At 40.4% G+C, this 22,380-nt stretch overlaps 2 protein-coding genes across 4 annotated transcripts; both read right to left on the reverse strand.

Annotated features, from left to right (window-relative positions):
• Window positions 1-619: 619 nt before the first annotated feature.
• On the reverse strand, window positions 620-12,461 carry LOC119909729 (transmembrane and coiled-coil domain protein 3-like). Of its 2 annotated transcripts, XM_038727945.1 has the most exons (5): window positions 12,235-12,449; window positions 10,494-10,562; window positions 3,277-4,238; window positions 2,872-3,007; window positions 620-2,596 (listed from the first exon to the last, which is right to left on the reverse strand). In XM_038727945.1, the coding sequence occupies exons 3-5, from the start codon at window positions 4,212-4,214 to the stop codon at window positions 2,291-2,293; spliced, it is 1,380 nt and encodes a 459-aa protein (XP_038583873.1). In that variant the 5' UTR covers window positions 4,215-4,238; window positions 10,494-10,562; window positions 12,235-12,449; the 3' UTR covers window positions 620-2,290. The 2 variants fall into 2 exon arrangements, with proteins under 2 accessions (XP_038583873.1, XP_038583872.1); XM_038727944.1 differs by lacking the exon at window positions 10,494-10,562 and having other exon boundaries at window positions 12,235-12,461.
• A 2,788-nt stretch (window positions 12,462-15,249) lies between these two features.
• Window positions 15,250-22,380, reverse strand: nr2c1 (nuclear receptor subfamily 2, group C, member 1; the record flags this gene model as incomplete). Of its 2 annotated transcripts, XM_038727947.1 has the most annotated exon segments (15): window positions 15,250-16,153; window positions 16,311-16,416; window positions 16,564-16,701; window positions 16,908-17,050; window positions 17,199-17,320; window positions 17,444-17,597; window positions 17,944-18,131; window positions 18,447-18,543; window positions 18,825-18,975; window positions 19,086-19,265; window positions 19,376-19,454; window positions 19,607-19,840; window positions 20,112-20,246; window positions 20,382-20,452; window positions 22,109-22,380. In XM_038727947.1, coding segments are annotated over 13 exon segments (1,836 nt in total). In that variant the 3' UTR covers window positions 15,250-15,981.

The raw sequence follows: 22,380 nt of genomic DNA on the forward strand, positions 1-22,380 counted from the left end.
ACTGCCGCATGAAAGTGTTTTCTATTTTCTGTGTAGTCCTAATGTTTGTGTCAAGTGATGGCATTGACAGAATGGAAATTATTTATTTGGATATGTAACATATATAAAACATGCGCAACATGTTGTCGGTACCAAGAAGGCTGTGCAAGATACTGCAGCCTAGGTTTCCTTTATCTCTGTTGTGTCAACAGTGCAGCACCTATACCCCCTAGTGGTGGTAACTGAGTGAGTATTTTGCTGTAAGAGAACAGCGAATATTAGTGGTATTCATATTATTAGTGTAACTAACTGGAAACTATATGCTTATTAAGTTTTTCTAAGGGTTTTTTTCTGGTGCAAATGTTTCAAAAGAAAATAAAGAAAATAATGACAAAGAAATATGCAGTTTTACTAATGAAGAGTGTACTTAATATATTATGTGAATGTAAATATGTTACTTTCAGGAAGTTTCAGTGAGATGACAAACTTTCATCTCACTTTCTCTTTTTACACCAATGGCACAATGGTTAATTGTGCCAATGGTTAATCTCTGATTTAATGGCTGATGCCCACACTACTGAGACTTCTCAATACCTTACATAACAAATACCAAACTCCAATTTCATACATCAGTCACAAGTTGATTAAAAAGGCTTGTTTAATTTAACAGAAATTGTCAGACAAAGGCACATAATGCATGAAAATACAACTGATTGATCACATAGTGCACCAGAGATAAAAAGAGGATGTAAACCAGATCTGTAGTTCTGCAGGTGAAACTCCCTCAAATATGTCAAAACAAGAACAAAAAAATATGATACAGTCAGTAGAGAGACGACAACGTCAACATAAACATGTTATTATGGCATACATGAAAAAGTGGTCTGTTGCTTCATGTGAGATCCTTACAGACAATGTTCGTAAGATAACATGAAATAATGCATTAGTCAAAAATAGGCTTGTAGTTTATCACTTAGAGCCTGTAATGTGCTCCTTTGTAATCATTGGAGTACTAAAGACGGTTTGTTGCTTCTTTAAAAAAAGGGAATTGCATTTTTCCTTGGAAAAAGACCTTGTTTCACAGTATAATCCATCGCTTCTCAATCACATTATTAGTAAAAGGCAAACATCAGACCCATAAAGAGGGCCAAGTAACAGACTGTTTTTTTTGTTGTATGGGTGTGTGCGCTTGTTGTTGTTGTGCTGCACTGGAGAGCTGGCGTGTGTTGATATTACCATGCTAGCACGGTAATGCAGTGGGATTGATTTTTGGCCCTTGGGAGAGGAGACAGCTGGTCTTATCAGAGCCCAGCAGTGGCTTCAGTGGTTATGGATCTCTCAGGCCAACATTAATGACACTTCCTCACCCAAACCTCCAGCACAACACATGCCACTGTACACAAACTCACATAAAACCTTAATTCCTAAAAGAAACAGTCTAATAACAGTGCTCTTAGAAATATTGCACATGAAACATCAGAAATAGTAAACAGAAAAACTTTAAGAAATGACTGACCACACAGGGCAGACAAGGCAATAAGGAATAAAGACAACAAACAGCATGTCCATTGCCTCTGTGCTCTAGCCTGTAAATGTTATTAAAAGGAATAGTTCAACATTTGGGGAATTATGCTTATTCATTTTTTTGATGAGAGTTAGATTAGAAGATTGATAGCACTATCATGTCTGTATGCTAAATATGAAGCTCCAACCAGTAACCAGTTAGCTTAAATTAGCGTAAACAGGGGGAAACAGCTAGACTGTCTCTGTGCAAAGGTAATAAAATCCACCAACCAGCACCATTAGCATTTCATAACAAAGTCTGAGGTTTTGTTTGTGTGTGTGTGCATTCTTGTAACAGTTTGAGAAAAATTAAAGTCAGGCTGAAACAAAATGAGAAAGAATAAACATTTGCCAATTTGACCTCATCAACTGAAATTTTCCAAAAACTGGGAAAGCGTGAGTCCCATGTTGCTGATTGTAGTGATAATGCACTTCACCCTTCTTAATCCTTGAACTGACTATTTATGTCTTGTGATGATTTCATAGCAATCCTAGGGGAAGTTACACAATTGATATATAAATATTATTTTAAAGGTTAAATGAAAATTGTTAGCAACACCCAGTCAAGTTCTAAATGAGAAAAAAAAATCACCAACAAAATTTAACTTCAGTCTGATTAAAAAAAAAAACAGTGACCTCTGTAAATGCATGGCGATCGTGTCTTCTGACGATTGTACAACCAATCCTCTCAGACAGTCCTATCCTGACATGTTACTGCGATGTTGTTTGAAGTGCACACTGTTGCCTATCAGGCAGGCATCAGCAACCTGTCTATGGCATACTGTAAACGGTCCCAGTTCTTCCAGAACATGGTCAAAAAACAAACTCCCAGGAAGGTAGCTACCACATGGTACCGGCTCCTCATCAGTGGAGCGGCAAACTTGGCAGCAGTGGAGACGCACACCAGGATGACAGTGATGATGGCCAGCATGATGTTTATGCTCTTCCCCAGCAAGACTCGGGCATCACGGCTCTCGAGCTGGACCGTCTGCTGCTGCTGCTGCTGCTGGAGCTCCAGCTTGGATACTCGCGTCTGACACGACTCCAGAGCCTCCTGAGAAAGATGGAGAGAGACTTTGAGGGCCTGAATGTTTCCCAAATGGCATTTTGCTGACCTTTTAATGCTCAATTGCCGATATTCCCCCCAAAAGATCATTATGTATCATAGAGAGACATAAGGACAGAGATTTGTGTTGTCATAAATGTCAAATGACAAAACATCTAAAATAACAATTGTCTGCTGATACCCCACCCTAATGACACACAGGTAAGCCCCATGGTCTGCTGTTTCAAAGTCAAGCACCACAACATAGATTCACTATAATATACCTGTATGTCTCTGGCCCTTTCATGAGCCTGGTAGGCCACCCTCTCCTCGATGCTGGCCAGTTCCTGCTTCAGATCAGCCATCTCATGTTGGTGAAGCTCTGTCAGGTCGTTCAGTTGGTCTTCCAAACGCCCATACCTGGCAGTCGATGATGACGGATGCAGAAATATTAGTAAAATGTATTATTTATAAGTAGTACTGTAAATGAAGAGCTTCTGCAGATGTTAATGTGATGAATTCTCTACCTTATAGTAAATACTTGTCTCCTAATTGTCTTTGTGCTATGGTTGTTTACGTTTTTAGATGAATAGTAACTATAAGTCTATTCTCAACCTGAGAATTGCCATAACTTTAGACATTAGGCCTGGTGCTGTATTCTGAAATATGAAGTAATAACATAAACATACCTGTATTTCTCCTCCTGCAGTGTTTGGCTGATAATGCCATACTCTCTCTTGAACTGAGACTTTAGCTCCTCTATATCCTCCTCCAGCTGGCTTTGGGCATCTTTAATCTCCCTCACCTCCTCCAGACTCAGTCTGCTCTGGCTGTCTCCCCCAGCCTGCTGGCCCTGTATCTGCCCTGCTGACACTCCTGCCGCCACAGGGTTCCCGTTACTGTCTGCTGAAATGGAAGCACTTCCTGAGGAGCACTCATCATCACTGGGATACTTGGGCTTGCCCACCAACGAGGTGCTGCTACTCAGCCCTTTTCCTGCACTGTCTGTGGGCAGCGGTGAAGAAGCATCCAGAGTGGTCTTGAGGTGGGCAATGTTGTCAGCACTGCCAAATTTGTTCCTGATAAGGTTGGCAAACTCTCTCGGCTTGCTGAAGAAGAAAGGAGGGGAAAGGGAAACACCTGGCCCAATGGTCTTGATCTTGTCCATGGTCGGGTGTCGGCCACTGCCAGTCATATCCCTCAGCAGCTCCCTGGGAGACACCCTGGGTATAGTGCTGTGTTTGACAGAGGATGGGTGAGCGGGTGAGCTGTGGTGGATGTCACTGTCTTTCATCTTTCGATGGTACTGCTCCAGCTTCTTTTGCATCTGGGAAATGTTTTGAGCTGACTTCTGGTTCTTCTTCTCAAACACCTGCTTGATGCGCCCTACCTGCTGCTTGTCCGCACTGTTCATCAGCTTCAGATACTCAGCTACGTTCTCGTCCCGTGCCGTCTGCTCAATCTTCAGCTGCTCTGTGACTTTCAGGATCTTCTGCTGGAGGTTGTCCAAGCAAGAACGACTACGCTGGACCTCAAAGCCCAGAGCAGGACCAGGACCTCCATCACTCAGATCCAGGTCCAAATTATTCTCTGAAGAACCCCGACGCATCGACAAAGGGATGCTCATAAAACTGGCCTCGGTACTCCGGTCCTACAAGGACGAGAAACAAAGATCAGATGCAGATACTGGATACCGAGCATTGGGGTGAAATGGAGGTGAACACCTTTAACTGTCCATAACAATCTACAATTTTATTGCAAAATTGTAAAATGTTTGCACAACTACAGGCAGGCTGCAATATAACGAATATTTATAACAAACATTTTATCTTCACTCCAAAAAGATAATTGGATTAAACTGGAGGGTTGTTTTTTAAAGCTGATCTGCTGGTGTTGCTATGCCCTATAGTCTCCCCTGTAGCTGTGTCTAGTGGTTAGCTGCTTCCTCATGTCTAGTGAGATAAAATGTTAGAAAATGTCAGAATGACGTTAAAAATTTAACTAAGGGAATAATTTCCTTTACTGCTTTATTGGACTTTTCAGAATTTGCTCTTCATATACAGTACTTCTACAGTGAGTCTCTCTGTTATATTCAGCATTTCTGCTATTGGCACAGCGGTTGGAAGACAAGAAAGGCGCTATATAAGTGCAGTTCATTTACCGTTACCGTTTACAGTGAGACCATCTGGGTGTGTATGTAATGCTCTTATTACACGTCTGTTATATTTTAGGAGCCAGAACTTAATCCTGTTTGTTTATAGTGTAAGCACACAGATGACACAGCTGACAAAATTAAGATAACAGCTATTAATGTGTGTGAAAGAAGTGGAGCGTGCACATCTAATGTAGGTCAGTAATAATGTCGCACAAGGCCAGAAGGCTCCGGAAATCCCTTTTCCAGACATTGTCCCCTATTTTTATAGTGAATTACCATTTCCCTGATAGAGGATCAACATTACAGTCAGTGCACATTGACACATCAGTCAGAAACTGCAGAGCATAGCACTCTTGAGTTCTCTGCTGTTTATTTGAGGAAGTGAAACTAAATAAATATGGTTCAAGTAAGCAAATTTAACTATTCCAGGAAAACCTTGGCCTGAAGACCTTCCACAAAGAGGTTTCGGAACAGCATTTAAGAAGCAGCATTTTTAGAACAGAGGCGTTAGTTCAAGTGTAATGGCACTGCAATGTAATGGTGGCCTAACAAGCCACCGAATCTTGCAAGTTGACTATAGCACAACTCCAGTGTAATGATGAGGTGTAAGCTGATAGAGCCTAATACAAAGTGTTGTACAAGCACTGTGGGCTGTATAAAGCTGCACTAATCTTTAACAAATGTAACACTGCTAGTTTCAAGCAAATAAACAGATCACAACTAGCACAAGCAGACCTGAGGCTCAATCCTGCTTAGCCTTTCCACACCACCACGTAATGGTTACATATTGCAAGCTTGTACCTTTACAATTGTTGAAAGCATCTAGAGTTCACCACACACTGACACTCCTCAACTGCCAGGTGGAACTGAAGAAAGGGTTTACCAATAATCAGGTGATTAAGTATGACTAAACGTATGCTGGTGCGCACACGCTGAGTAACATGTAGCAGATACTTAGACAAACAGAAACATATTCAGCAGGACTATTTCTCTTTCAAACCAGTTGGATTTAAGCTATTTACTTGTTGTTGTCAGTATGACCTCACACTCAGTCAACTAGTCAAACTTGTTTGTGAGGGCGATACAGTAAGCAAGAATCAGGTGTGTCATCTCTGACTTCACCATTTATAACTACATTGTGACTTCACCATAATGTGCAACAGAGAAACTGCTTTATACTTGTTTTTGTTTAGCCCTAGTGCAGTGTCAGTCTGTCTGTCGGTCCACCGCTTTGGTCCAGACTGAAATATCTCAACAACTATGGGATGAAATGTCATTCTGCAATGGACTGTAATCTCGCACAGATAATAATGACAACTAATAAATTTGGTGATCCCTTGACTTTTCCTGTAAAATGAACATGTGGTCAAAATTTCAAATTCAACATTTTCATCAGCCTCAGCTGTACTTTTACTTTGTGCGCTAACACAGGTGGTAAATAAGGTGGTAAATATGGTAAACAATATAATTATCATGCTACCATTAACATTTATCTCAAAGCACTGCTGTGCGTAAGTACAGCTTCAACAAGCTGCTAGCATGGCTGTAAACTCTAGTCTTGTTTGTACATGTATATAAAAATGTAGTTTTATTATTATTATTGTGCCCATAATTACACAGTACATACATAATGTATACTTATTTATGTATAGTGGGTAACGAGAGAATGCCATACTTCTCTCTACAAGCATGCCTACAGTATTTCAGCCTCTGTCCTCATCTCAATCTCCCCCCTTCTCTGGCATCTTTCCTTCTTGAACACAGGACTCATTGTTTGCAGAGAAAAACGCACACTTTGTCATGTCCTACCTCTGCTCCGTCCAGGACTCTGATGAGCAAGCTACTGCATATGGATTCACTGGCCTGCCTGACGTATAGCCTGAGGAGAACTGTGCCCAATCACAATCCCACCCCTCCCAGACTGTATGCAATATCAATTCAATTCAATACAATTCAATTCAGCTTAATTGGCATGAAAGTAAAACAATATCTCTTGTCAAAACAATGAGGCTCACACACAAGCTGTCCTTTTGTCAAATCTGTTTGTCATACAACAGAAAGAGGAGCCTAATATCCTCCTTCTACAAGAGGAAGTGTAGAGCAGGCTTGTGTGTAGGTTGCTCATGTTACCCAGTTTTTTTAGTTTTCAAATCACAAACACAAAGAGCTGCCTGTTCAACTAGACAGCTAGGACTGCATGCTATTTCTGCAGTACTGGAATTAAGCTAGCTCCTCAGGCACTCTTCCACCAACGGCCTTAACTCTGAAACGCTGAAACTCAGGATTCTCTTCTGTAACATTAAGGGCCAAACACAGAGCACAGAAGTGTAAGTTTGTTGTTTCAAGGTGTTGTATCATAGATACAGGATGAGCATAAAATAGATCAAATCGTGGCCTGGCAAACAATTGATGGATCACTACTGAGGCCTTCAGCAAACGCAGACCTTGACAGGAGTGGGAGATTTTTAGAAAGAGTATCGATACAATTTCCATTTTCCCACGCGTGCACCTGCCGTAGTGAATGTCAAGCCAAAATTGTTTTCCACAGCTGGAATAAGGGGCCTGTGGCTTTTTCTTATAAAAACAAGATGGCTTTTGGCAAGACGAGGCCTGATTCATGAGAGCTGCTCAAATAACACGGATAACACTCCCCAGATGTTTTACACTAGAACCCAAAAATGAGTATGATGTCTGACAAGTTCCTGATAAGAGATTCTTTGGATATTGTTCCATTTCAATTTAATAAGCCTATTTCCACCGCCGCTGCTGCTACTCAAGATTTCTCTACCCACGCTTACTAACTCCTGGAGCAATCTGAGGGTCTCTCTGGATGAGTGGCTCTGCTAAATGAATTAGCCTCATGCTGATGAAAATGTCCTCCCAAATCTGCTGAGGAGCTGCCCTACTTTTCACTCCGTTTTTCCCAACACTTATGTAGGCGCACTCCAGGGGTTGTTGAGTTGAAACAGGGTGAGGATTGGCTCTTTGGGGGTGGCTGAAGACGGGGGGGGGGGCTGCTGTACAAGACAGATGGCTGTGGTGATGACAGTTAGGTTAGGTGGACCGTCCATAACTGGGAGGTCACAGATTCAACCCAGGGTTTAATGAGGTGGTGTTCCCATCTACAGTCTAACCAGTGACCTCTGAGGGTGTCCTTGAACAATCTGACGGACTCCTACGACTCAATGACTGAGATTCTGATTTAGTAGGCGGGCCGTGAGACCCATCTGTCTGATCATATGCTTAAAATTTGGTTCATCGCTATCAATGTGAGAAAATGTTGTCTTTGAAATTAACGAGCAACTGCTGTTTGACTCACCCATTGATATTAGTGTGTCAGTAGAGCAGAAGAAGAGAGACAGTAGAAAGTGGGAGACAAAACAGAGACAGGGCTACAGAAACTGAAACTGAAAAGAGATGAGAGGACAGGAAGAGAACAAAGGGGGAATGCTCCCAAACACATCACAGCAGCACACATCATCCCAATCATCATCACCATCTTCACAAGCAGGATCTACAGGAGGCTTTTGTGACCCCAGGGGGGGCTCCTTCACACCTCAGCCCTGTATGAGCCCTCTGTTCCCCACGCTGTCCTACATACACACAGTGTCTGTCCAACACCATGACCCATTTAGTATGTTCTGACCTCACTAGACAGCATAACACAATGATCCAACTGCATTAGCCTCAATCTTAACCCAACAAGGGAGAGGTGTGTGTTGTTCTGATTGAGAAATCCACCCAAATCTTAGCTACATTTTCGGGACAAAATCGGGGGGAGGTGGGGGGAGTTGATAGAAACTACAGATGCTGCTTATCTTGCACTGCAGTTTGCTCTCTCTTGGATCAATGATCTAGTTAGTGATTTAAGTTTCATGCAAAAGTAGACCTTGCGCTTGTCTGCCGACCGAAGCACAAGAAGAGTCAGGCAGCAATGCAGCAATTCAGAATTTAAGTCTTGAACTGTTCGACGACAAAACTACAGACCCTTTCTTACGCAAACAGGAAGGCACTGCCCCTTTTACGAGGAAGTAATAAAATAAGTAAAGTACAACACAACCACAGCTGTAATCTGGTGAAACCATCAGTTCATAATGTACTGTAAGGTCAGGGCATACAGACACACAGACACAAGCCCGGGTGTCTACAGTGATCTGAAGAAATTGGATCAAAAGGATGAGATTGTGATGTGTGGATAGGCTGGCATTTATTTAGCATTCTCTTTGTCATTGCCTCTATGCACCCCATAAACACACACACACATAGGGCAATGGAGCTGGCACACTCATTGAGATGGAACAAAACCGTCCCTTCAGCAGAGAACAGAACCACAGAGGGGAAGAAGCCTGTGGTGCTTATTGGTATTCCCTCCAGCTGATCTTCATGGCTACAGACACTCTCTCCCACTCAGAGCTCACACAGGGTAACGGGAAGAAAACCAGAGAGGGAAAGAGTGAGAGCGACAGGGAGCACATCTTTGATTGTAGTCAGAAAGCTGACCCAACATCTCCTCCTCCTCCTCCTCCTCTTATCTGCATCCCACAGCTCTGCCTATGTGGCTACACTTTGATTGTAAAACCTTTTTTTAGAGGCCAAACAGTTCGACTCATCAGAATTAAAGGGGGAGGGGGGGACTAGCAAGAGAGTTTGAAGTCTTGAGTTTCCTCAATGACTAATCTCCAGGAGGTCAGTGGAATTAATTGCTTAAGACGTATTCGCTATTATCTCATAGACAAGCTGGTCCAGGACTAAATCAATAGCCCATTAACACTCCCAGCGTCTGCTTGCCCCCATGGACTGGGAATGTACTTAATGGGATTCAATTAAGATAAATATGCAGCTATATGCAATGTACAGATTCAAAGTGAGAGAGTGAATAGAGCTGATGACATATCAGGGTTGGTGGAGAGTCAAGCAGCACATTAGCTGTGAAAAACATAATAGACCTCAAAAAAGGAGAGAATAAAAAAGGGGACAATAGTTGCCATTTAATGACTAAAAACATTCAGAACATAGCATATTAAAAGACTGCTAATTATACTGATGTGATGGCTAATATGTTTAGACTTTTTTCTGGTATGAACCACTACAGGAAAAGCATAAGGTCAATTTAAAGACAAAGATGTCGCTGAGAAATGGCACGCAAATCTCTACAGAGCCACCATCCAATGAGCATTAAAGAAGTTTCTGGAAAGAAGCCACTCAAACTTGTTGGTGTTGCATCATCTTTGGCCTCTAACCCACTATATCTGCTGCACAATGGCTTTTTGAGAAACAAAACTGGAATGTCATTTGGGGCCAACAAAAGAAGGAAAAGCATAATTACACAGTCCAGTGATAATAAACCAACCAAATCGTTAGAAATGTTGTTCCATTACAGTGTGTTGGTGGTTGTTGTGGTTATTCCACAACCGTCTAATTGTTTACTTGAGAAGCTGGCTCTGAAGAGCTGCATACAATTCTTTCAAGTTCTACTCCAGGGGAAAAGGTATTCATTTCATTAATTGAGAAAGTGTTCCATTTTGATCTGAAGTATCTACAATTGCTCACAGGGCAGCAGGGTTTTTAATAAGAGCTAAACAGGCCGAAGAAGACCTGCAAGAGCTCGCATTGCTTTGCGTGATCCCAGTGTTGGGTAAATCAAAATGTCATTCTCCTCCTTTGAGCATTATGGGTGATAAGAGTGGAAGCCCTGAAGGCTCATACATAAACTGGGAAGAGAAACAACCTGCTGCATGATACCTGACTTACTTTCTGGTTGCACAACACTCACAGTTGACGGAGCGTTCCTTTCCTCGATGTCAATGTGACAGAGAGCACCTGGGTATGAATAGATAATCAGGTTGATCTGTCACAGCCTTTAGAGGATTTTTCTGAACATCATAACATTCACATTAGCAAATGGATGAGTGGTTTTCCCCACAACCTGTTAACGTACGGTTGAAGTGTTTTTGTTTGTTTGTTTGTTTTTATCCGAGTGACTGGTTTCAGGATAGGGGAGTCTTAGTTTGTGCAGATTGTTTAGCTCTTTCAGGCACATTTGTGATTTGGGCTATGTAAATAAAATTGACTGACTTGAACTGCTCAATACGTATCTTACATACATTTCATTTCAATAAGATACGCTCTGACAGTAATCAGGACATTCCTCTATGTGAAGGGAAACTGGACTTGGTTGAAGATACTTAAAAGTATATTTCAAGTATCTTCTACCAAGTCCAGATGCCCTTGATTTTAACCCTACTTGGATAAACATGACCTGGATGAGAATCTTCACAGACATTTCTCTATGTGATTTCAACCCCCTCTTTGCTGTAGGCTTAGAATTAATGTTTTCAAAACATTAGCATTATTCATACAGTTAACTTATTACAGATTTCACATGCAATTATTATATTGTGTTAAATGTAAGATATTGTAAGAATATAGGGGTTAATAAAAATGATGTGATCACGTTAGTTAAATTTTTACTCTAGATTAGGCATTGAGTGACCACAAAAACAGAAACACTTGTAAAATGGAATGCATTAGCTCTGCAATAAATTCCCTACCTAAGACTTTAAGTTTATATTTAGAGTATCACTTTAGTTGTTTTTGTGTTGACTCAAATTTATGGTACAATTTGAGGTTGGACTTTGAAATACTTTGTCCATCTTGTTGGAAGACAAATATTAGAAACACCTGCAATCCAATACAACATCCTCAAAAACTACATTATAAAGAAATGACCATATAGATGAATCAACATCCATCAAAATGACCCGTTTCTATTCAAAACAAGAACTGAACTACATTGTACAAAATGTCTCCAAATTTTGATTAGAGCTGAAAACTTTTAGTTGACTTGTTATGATTAATGAAACAGTAAACAATTTTGACAATCAATTCATCATTAGAGTAATTTTTAAGTAAAACCAAACCCCCAAAATTTACTGGATCCAACTTCTCCCATAGGCATATTTTGCATGTTTCTTGAACTGGAAATCTATTTGGGTTTTGGACTGTTAAACACGCAGTTTAAAACAGACATCAATTTGGGCTCTGGGAACTTGTCGAGGCCATTTTTACTACTTAATGACATAGCTATTATAGACCAAACAATAAATTGAACGATAGTCAGATTAATCGATATGGTAATGAATCCCCAGCACTAATATCGATGTAACGCGGAACAGAACGATTATTGTGCCTTTTGGCAGTCAACTACCGGACCAGGATTTTGTCTGTGGTACACAGTACTAATACTACTACAGTTTACAGTGACAGATACTTCAAGAGATCGTTGTACCACCGCAACACCTCCATAAAGATGTCCGTAAATGTATCACGGGGTTAAACTCTTTGTTAGGAGAAATATGCAGCTGTAAGACGACGCAGCTGCTGGTTTCACATGACGTGGAGACCAACAGACAACAATGTGTCGCTGGTACAGTACGGGACCTGCCGTTTATGACACAACGATGCTGACAAAAAACACCCACATGATACTCACCATCCGGCTGCCGAGGTATTTCTCTACTTCGGATAAACTTCGCACGGACACGTTGGCGCTGGGCATACTAATCCCGTGTTTGCGGTCAGTTAGGAGCTGGAAGTTCTTCAGTTCAGGACCAGGACTAGTTTGAACTCACGCCTGATCCCGTTTCCATGTTGAGCCCCGTTTCTTCCCCTCTCTCTCTCTCATACACACGCGCATACACAGTGGCTGCTCTCTTCAACATAAAAAACACTATGTGTGTGAACCCAAACCCCGCCTATTTCTCTCTGCAGGGTGGCTGAGCGAGGAGGGGTTAACTCTTTCAACACGCGTGCCTTCCAGTGGTAGATTGTTCAGTGCCTGAAATCTAATTTTTGGGAGTAAAAATTGATCATAAATAATGCTTCAAAGCACATACATTTTTATCAAAGTGGTCTAATAATGCCAAAGTCTGCTGCAATACCGTATAAAATGCATGATTTTTTAAAAACACAATTGGGCATTTTACATCTCTGTTCATTTCTCAATGATGGAAGAAGTAGGCACTCAGATCCTTTACTTTTTAAAGTAAACGTAGTTCTTCAGTGTAAAAATACTGTTACAGTTAAACATTGTAAGTTAACAAACATATGTATTATCAGTAATAAAGCCTACTTAAAGTATCAAAGTAAAAGTGCTACTGGATTGTAATTACTGATGCATTCATGTGTAAGCAGAACTTTAATGTTGCTGGTCAAGTACATTGTATACTGCTGGGTAGTTTAATCTAGAATACTGCACGATATATTAATTGTTGATCATGTGTTCTGTATGTAAAATCTTGCAACTAGGTCCTAGCTGTCAAATAACTGTGGCAGAGGAAGAATATTATATATATATAAAGTGACATCAAATGGAAATACCCAGTACAAGTACCTCAAATTTATACCTAAGCACAAAGCACAGATCTTCAGGTCATTTACGCCAGGCACATATACATTACTTATTGTGTGGCCTTACGGGGGGGATTTTAAAACAGTGCATATTATGTAAGAAAAAATAAATCCTTACCTGAAATTATTCATAAGATGTTTAAAATAAAAGAAAAACAATGTGTGAGGACTAATGTATAAATAGTCATTTTGTGTCAGTTAAAGGGTTGAACATACTGTAACAGTTGAAATGAGGAACTCTGTGTAGTGCAAGTAAGTTTATAAAAATAACATTGAACAAATGTGACCAGAATGGGACACTGCAGTAGTAAGTAGTGATCTTGCAAGATTTTGTCTGATACTCTTCATGACAAACAGGGTTACATTGTAGAAAGTGTAGCTATAAGTGTAGCTTTAGCCTACACCTTTTCGCTTTATAATCCTCTATATGTTGTGTTATTTGGTGGTACTGTATTCTATAGGGCAAAGTAATTGTCTGTTTTGTTTTTTTGTGTAATTACTCACAATTTCTTTACTTTATGGTACCTATGATAATCTTCTATAACAACACTGGACACAGCTGCTGTCATTTTCTGGTATTTTGTCTTTAGAATTATTAGTTACATCTATAAGCGTAAATTAAAGTTAATATTAAAGTCTTGATATTTTTCATAGAACCATTTCAGTCACCTTGTTTTGAGGTACCTTCAACAATTTCACTTAAGCAGTCAAACCCAAAGCCCCAAGAGGCCATGGGAACAGTCCAACTGGCCCTTTCACTCAGATTCATTCATCTCGGATTGAGCTAATCCACCTAGCTGTGAACACAAAAGCCCACGTTGCATCACAAATCGCTGTAGTTACAGACAATAAGTGTATGTTTTTGCAGTTGCAAATTTATCAGGCTGATCTGTAAGCAAGAGACATCAAGAGAATCCTCTTTGTTTGTACAGGCCATACAGTGTGAGTGCACCATACACTGACAGGCATTGACTTCTATGATTCAAATGGGGGAAGTCGATTGATGTAGTGATAGGAAAGGGGTGTGGAGAATCACATAAAGAAGCTACTGGATACACTGGACAATGGTCTTCTAAAAACAGCAGCAGACAATATCATTCATCTGCTCATCAAGTTTTAATGGTCCTATCAGTGCCTTTAATTAGCTGGACACATTAACTGGGTAACTACAGCACGCTTACAAGCACTGTCTTCTGTTCACCCATATGCGCAGAGAACTAATGAAAAATTGATTGGCTAATAACTCATGTCTAGTTCCTTGCACAGCACCTTGCAACGTTTTCCACCTTTCCCGTCACACAACGGTGAGACACTGGGGGGGTAGGATACAGATTTTGCATTATTAATTCAAAAGGATTAATAATGCAAAATGGTACTTGTTGAAATTCTGAGACTTGTCTGTTTTTGGAACATATACAAAGAGCTGCTGCAGGTTTTACATTGTAAAGTTGTCCAGATAACTCAGTAAACTTGCTTCTAGTCCCAAAGTGAGCTAATAAACACATATGTGCCACAGTCACGTGGAGTGTAATGGATTAGCACACGTGATGTGATTAGAAGACTCAACTCAGATTTAAATGTTTGTGTATGAGGTCAGTTTTGCTGTAACCAGGTCAACAAACTTAGAGATTCACTATGCTCTCTTAAGGGGAACTTTGAAGGACAAAGTTGATTAGCTTGCTGTACTAAAGAATATTTATACCTTTTAATATTTTGTCTGTCTGAATGTTTAACAAACACATTTCTCAGCACATACGTAAGCTATTTTCATTGTTAGTGTTTTTATATTTAGTCTTTTTACAGCAATGCCATGTATGTGGAAAAAAATATACTACTGCCTTTTAAGGTGTTAACCAGACCCAATACAAAAATGCCCACTGCTGCAGAAAATACTTTCCCTCTCCTAATATGACTGAGCGTAGGTCCAACTCAACAAATTTTAGGCTGTTTGGTAATCCACAGGTGCTTTTCAAAATACTGACATTACAACAATACAAACATAACATACGGCGAAGAATTTCGGGAGGGTAATATTAGGAATCAGCGCCATCTATTCTTACTGATAGACAATCAAATGAAAGCTCAATTGTGTACATAATAGATTAAAATGACTGAAAGGTGTTTTTATTTTCAAATGACTTTACCATCATTTTCTGTCCACATTATTTGTCCAAAAGATGGAAACCAAGTGCTGCCCATTGTAGCCTTATTGGTGCATTCTATACACAAATCTCTATACACAATTAATTTAGATCCACATGTCGTCAAATAATTGACAAGTGATGCTGCCCGATCCTTTGGATTGGCAAACAAATAAGAAATAAAGGTTATAACCTTTAGCGATAACAACATCTCAAAAATCAATTCACATTGACAAGTTTTTTTCCTCATAATTATTAGAAAATAAAAAAGCATGACCATGTAGGAAAGCAGTGAAAAACAAAAGCATCCTGGTTCTTTCAAAGTACAAACAAGATCTGCAGAAAAAGGAAAGGCCTGGAGGCGATGAAGCATAAAATACTATGTACAATAAAAAGCGCAATCTACTATGCAGGTTTTAAACGTTCATTCCTGAATGGGCAGATACTGACAAGCTTGCTTGCCACTGGAGGTGATTTAATATGTCCTCTTTGTGAGTTGTGCTCTACTGACAGGTTACTTAGGAGTCAGAGGCAGGAGCAAGGTAGGAGTGAAAACAGAATTCCCATAGGATGCTGTGTCATAAATACAGTATGTTACGACCACTTAGTGATTGTTCTGCGTGGGCACTCGGATTGGTTCGCTGTCAAGTTTCCACAGTCCATGTTTTAATTCCAAATGGCATAGTGTGTCAGATGCCAGAGACAGCCTGGCTATTATAATCAGTGGACTCCATTTTGAGGATGTAAGGGATGATGCTATCAATCTGCACATTGCCAATGAGCCCAGCGAAAAACAGCTCCTCAGTGACAGCTGCACTTATCAGCCTGAGGGCAGGAAGACGCAGCAACAGCTTGGATAACCTAAGAGCAATGAAGTGGAAAGGGGACATAAAATTTAAACATGTGTACTGTAGCAAGTACATCTATGATATCATCACAAATCTGTCTTGCTAAATATAGAGCAATCCTTTCTGTCAATAAGATGGCACTATGTAGTACAGAGGTAAAGCCTACTGACCGATATGAGTCTTCTGGATAGGTTCTGGTTACATAGTCCTGCAGCTCCATGTAGGCCTTCTCCTGGAATCGCTCTATCTGTGGGGTATTATCTATGCCTGGGTGATCTGGTACAAAAACAACACATGCAGAGTCACACATGAGTCAGTGCACATTGTAAAAATTTTGTTCAGGATTTTCCTCTTAAGATTTTGCCCTAACAGGAAAACAAGAATGTCATTTTCAATTTGTAAACTGGTCAGTTTCCTACGCACCAGGGCTAAATAGAACGATGGCTTTGAGGTAGGCATATTCATAAGAGTCTGGGGACAGTTTGATCATGCTGTTACAGAACTCCTGCATCCTCCAGATGTGCTCCATTACTAGTTTTACTCGCTCTGGGGACAGCTTCTCTGTAGGAGACAAAAAAGACAAGTTTAGAGGAGTGATGGATGTATGGGGAATCAGTGTAGCTCTTAGCAAATTGGGACACAAAAATAAAAATAAGAATGTCTGCACTGCATAAATTGTTTTCCCCTTAGCTTCACACTGAAAATGTTGTTTGGGCCTGTATTTAAGCGTTAAACCTTGCAGGCAACAAAATGCAGAGCCCTCCTACCTTCCTGTAAGCTGGTCTGCAGATGGTTGATAATGGCACTTAAGATGGTACCAACATTCATAACATTAGAGCACTGTGCCAGACCAAGCGCAAACAGTTCATTCCAGCAGGCTTTCATCAAGTTAATGTCATTGTCTTGACCACTGTAAAAAAATAAAATAAAATAAAAAAAATAAAAAAAGGGAACCCTCACTTAAGATTAATTAGTCATTTTATAAGTGACAGGTAATGCCACTATTTTAAAAAAGGTGCATGTATAAAACAATGAAAAATCTTGTGACAAAGGCTTACCCAAGGGTTTGAAAGGCAGGAATAGAGCGTGCCCAGTGCATAGAGAGAAAAAGTAGCCGGGAAGCTGACTCACAGATGTAGTTCACATTGAGGTACTCTGGCACAGGCAAAGGCATCATAAGCTGTAGGAACAACATGAGTGCAGGGACAAAACATGACTGCAATGCATATCAGTAAAATCTATGAACATGTGTAACTCAGTTGGATTTCATTCGGAGGGTCAAGGTCAGTGGCTGTGCTTTTACCTTGAAAGGGATATGGCTGTCAGAGAGTATAGGACCATCCAACTCCACCACGGGACCTGACTGGTCTCCTGACATCAGCTGCATTGTGGCCTCCAAGGACTCTCCTGCTGAGCCATCACCAGGGTGCAGGACTTTGGCCAGAGTGTCAAAAGCACTAATGATACGCAAACAGCTTGCATTAAAAAGATCCACATTTTGATTTAGGCAGCTCATATATTGTATCTTACCGAAAAACAGAAAATATAATACAACTCAAAGCACTGCAGTGCACCCTTGACATATGGTGCATTTTGACTGACTATGGGTGAATCTAATTAAGTCCTTAAGAGCTGAGTCAGAAACCACATGGCCCTACAGGAAATTCTATTAAAGTGCTTTGTGATAAACAGAATGAAACAGCCCCTTGGTTTCTTTCTAGTGTTGCTGTAGATCTCCAACCCTTCAGAAACAACTACAGGTCAGTATCAAAGCCTCTTGATTCGTTTTGACCTCTCTCTCACCGAGTGATATCATTTGCAGTTTGCTCTTCTCCTTGGATGTCTGTCATCGAGCTGTCCCCGTTGCTAAGCGTTTCAACTCCCATCAGATCACTGCCGCCGTCACTTGCCTCCCTGGTCTTGTTGAGGTGGGCGAGGGACGTCACTACATTTGCCAGCGTGCCGAGGTCACCTTGACATGGGTCATCGTGCTGAACAGGTAACGGTCATTATCAAGGATGATTCATACACAGAAGTTTTAATTTGCTTATATTACTCTGTCCCTTGTTAGACAGGTGTGCTTATCATTGAATTACTTCAAGAAATAATAACAAGGACAAAACTGGTCCACATCACAGATGTTTAAACATCTGCAACATAAACGAACAAGCAATTACTCCTCTTTATTACAATTTATCAAATCGGATTTATTTAAAAATATTCTCAGGGGCTTTAATATTTTATGTTTGAATGGCTAGGTAGGAATGACATGCTAGTTTTTAATTTAATGTACTGTCATTTGTTACCTTGTCAGGGGATGCTGGAATCATGATGGTGTTTTCCAGCTTGGAGAAGGGTTGTTGGATGTTGAGCAACATGCTTGACTCAAGCAAACTTGTAGATCTGAAGTTAGAGATGTAACATTAGTAGTAGTCTTTCAGCTTATGGTCAGATAAAGACAATATGTCAGAGATGCCAATTCAACTCTATGGTTATTTTTGAGGCTGTAGTTAGTGATGGTGTTGTATTGGACTACATTATATTCAGAGGTGTTTCTACTTGTTATAGTTATTAGAAATATATATTTTTTTTACAAAGATAATGTTTGTAGCAGGGCTACAGCAGATGTGTCAGATAAACTGACAAATTATTACATTATATTTTATTATTGCAAATGGCTGTACCTAGCAGTTTCCTTCTCAGATACAAATGTGGGTGTTGCAGCCAGAGGGCTACACAGGTTCTTGCGGATGTAGATCTTCTCAGTGGAAGCCGCACAGTTAACAGATTTCTCTCTGGTGGTCACTTCAACAGGCTTCCTCTCACACTGCACAGCTGAAAACAACGCAAAAGGCATCAAACCCCATTTATGTAAGTCCTTAATAACATATTTATATTTACAATTACATACAGAATTGTATATATAGACTATAACAGAGTCTTACAATCCTGCTTCATGCCCAGAGCCATGCAGCGCTGCAGTCGACAGTACTGGCAGCGGTTTCGGTGAAGCTTGTTGATGGCACATTCTCCAGAGCCCCTGCATGTGTACACAAGGTTCTTTCTAATGCTGCGTTTGAAGAAGCCCTTACAGCCCTCACAGCTGACAGCGCCATAATGACGCCCTGAGAGAGGCAGAAGAAAAAGGGTCAGGTTGGCAAATGCTTGCTCATGTATGTTACTGAAAATATGAATATGAATAACAATGTTACAGCAAATTAAGCATAATTCCTACCTGAGGCCTTATCCCCACAGACAACGCAGTACTCCACCACCGGCTTCACAATAGACTGGTCTGAGCCATCAGTCACAAACTGAAAAACAACCCAGGACAATGGAGTAATTTAATACAGAAAACATTGCAATACATTTAGACTGACTAAACATGTTCATGCTTCAGTCATAAGACCTTTCAGTAACTTGTTTATCAAAACTGGCTGAAAAGTCACTAATCCTCTGGCAATACCTGAATCTGCTGTCCAGCCAGTTCAGGGGAAGCAAACAACAGCTGGTTAACCCCAGAGCCGTCTGGAGAGGCGAGGATGACCTTGTTGGGTGAGCCTTCCTGCTTAGCTAGGATCACCTTCCCAGCAGGGGAATAATCAGCATTTGCTAGAATAAACTGCTGCTTTCCAGGGGAAGATGACTCAAGTGCTGTGACGATCTGGATCTTCTGGCCAGTCTGCTGATCAGTTACAATCTATAAGGAATATAAAACCAATCATGAGAAAGTGCTGACTGTATATGAAAATAAAAAGTGTGGGAGAAGTTAAGTCAATGATATGAAAAAAACAATATATAAATAAATGAATACAAAAGTAGTGTTTGTTCTTGGAGAACTAAGAAGAATAAACAGTGCTTGGTTTTACTGTCAGCTATTCTTTGATCTAGGACCTAATTCTGTGCATATGTGTTTATTCACACACAGTTAAAATTTAAAATTTCCAGTGGTTGACAGGCTGTCACATCACCTGAATTCTGTGTCCTAATGCCATGCTACTGTCTGCAGATACAAGCTGAATCCTTTGAGTCTGTCCATCCATTCTGATACTACTTCCACCTTCTTCCACTGCTCTTCACATCAGTGCCCCATGAGGCATGCACACCTGTAGAAAGAACATATGTTTTACATTTTCTCTTATTAGAGCAAACATTCAGTTGGTCAAGGGAAAACTTTCGAGGATAAGGCTGACTTTATTCTATAATTTTTCTTTACTGTCATCATATCCCATGTATAATACCTTTTAATACTTTCTGACTTCCTTCCCCTGTCTGTAGCACTCAGCCCCAAGCACATTCTTTTATACTGAATCTTTAAAAAAAAGAAAACAAACAAATATGTATACAAGTAATTTTCTAAAAACACTGGGCACTGTAGTTTTTAGCAAACATTCAACAGGAGTAAACTGTTTTTTTTTTAAATATATTTGTACATGTTAGGTACCCTAGTACATGTATACAGAAGCTTGACGGCATGTCCGATTGGCTCAAATAAACTAAGGCACCCCTGTGCAGGGTAATACAGGACCATGTCACCCATTGTAAGGACGGGGCTCAGTTATGTTCTTTATCATCATATCATTCTGGTAAACAGTGGAGGTCTATCATCTAGAGGAATAAGCTCTTTCAAGCTACACTGACAATGTTCATTAATAGGATAATAACCATGAAAGGACCACAACCAAAAGTTTCTATTAAGTTTCTATTAATTGTTGACAATAAGAATAAATAAATATCCCCAGTCTTATCCTTTAATTAAAGGTGTGTTGAATTAAAACACTTCATAAAACTTTTGCCTCGTGCAAATAGCGTGTTATATAGAATAATGTGTGTGGAGGGACCCGGAGTTGAGACTCAAAATACTTCCAATTTGATAACTTACACTGTATGATAGTTCAGAAGTGTTATTACGATCATCACTAAAGAGCAAATACCTCTTGCAAATACATATACTGTTATAACTACTCGTATTCTTCCCGTTTAGTCCCATACAAAATGTAATACTTTTGGCCAAAACGTCAGTGATGTTGATAAACGATGTTAAGAGCCAACCAAGTCAATCGTATCTCTAACGATCCTTAGTGAGCCAGCAGGTACATTACATCTCATTTGTTATATTGCGTGTCCCCAACTGTTAGTTTGTGGCCTGTGCTAACCAATCTAGCGATAGCCGGCGCTAGCTCCAAACTGTACTATTAGTGGCCTTGTTATAAAATACAGCTTAAAACCACCGTAAAGTGACAACGAATGAGCGGTAAAGCTACAGTAGTAAAACAAACAAGCTCTTGACAGTCAGCTATTTAAAATCGATACGGAAGATAAAGGTATTTCTTTTCCTGTGGGTGAAAGGTCAACATTGAAGGGTTAAAGCATGCTAGGGTTCAAGGCCCATGATGCCGAGTCGCAGAGTAAACGGCGGTAGGGTTTGACAACTGGACAAAATTCGCATTAATTTTTGCACTAAACTTTCACATTATTTGGCAATATAACAGAACAAATGGCGATTCAACACTACTACCCGCCGCTGTTCCATTCCGACTTGAAATCAATGATGTAGCTGCTTATTTTGCGGAACCTTGTTAGCAACGCTAGCATAGCAGCTAGCATCCGCTTACAGTAACATGGTTAGCCGACACGGCTAAGCATGTTGGCTAACTAGCATGTCTGTTGACATTACTGTTACCGAATTGCTACTAACAGCTACACGTAAACATGTAATGTTAGGTAACGACCCGTTATGCAGTCGCATACATATACTAACGTTGTTACATACTTGCCAAATTGACTTTTTATGCGCTAAGCTCCGGACGACAATGCTAATGAGCTAGGTTAGCTGTTTGCTAGCTGGTAGCTAATGGCCGCTTCCCCGCTGTAGACCTTCTGAACACTCCCTCCCTTCCTGTGTTACTGGCCCTCCGTGTCTCTTTCATGAACCTCTCATGCGTCCACATTAGTAAATAGTTCTTACCTGTTAGGTAGCAGTAGGGCCAGATAATGTATAGTCTTCAAAATATATATATTTTTTAACTGTTTGCAGCAGTTGGTGGGCGGGTCAGAGTTCGTGACCTTTTCTTATCAATAGATCTTGCGCACATGCGCAGTTAGGTAGCCGCGGTTCATAGCCATCCCCGGAATGCGTTTTACTTTATCCTGTCAAAATGTAATTTTCTCCTTACTTGGCTTCAGTTTTTTTGTCATAGCAGTAATGACACGTGTCAACTGTGACAATCAGTAGGGTAC

The sequence above is a fragment of the Micropterus salmoides genome, unplaced genomic scaffold, assembly GCF_014851395.1.
Source record: "Micropterus salmoides isolate LMB-PRFRI ecotype aquatic unplaced genomic scaffold, ASM1485139v1 Ms_hic_scaffold_1869, whole genome shotgun sequence".
In the NCBI taxonomy this organism is placed as follows: Eukaryota; Metazoa; Chordata; class Actinopteri; order Centrarchiformes; family Centrarchidae; genus Micropterus; species Micropterus salmoides.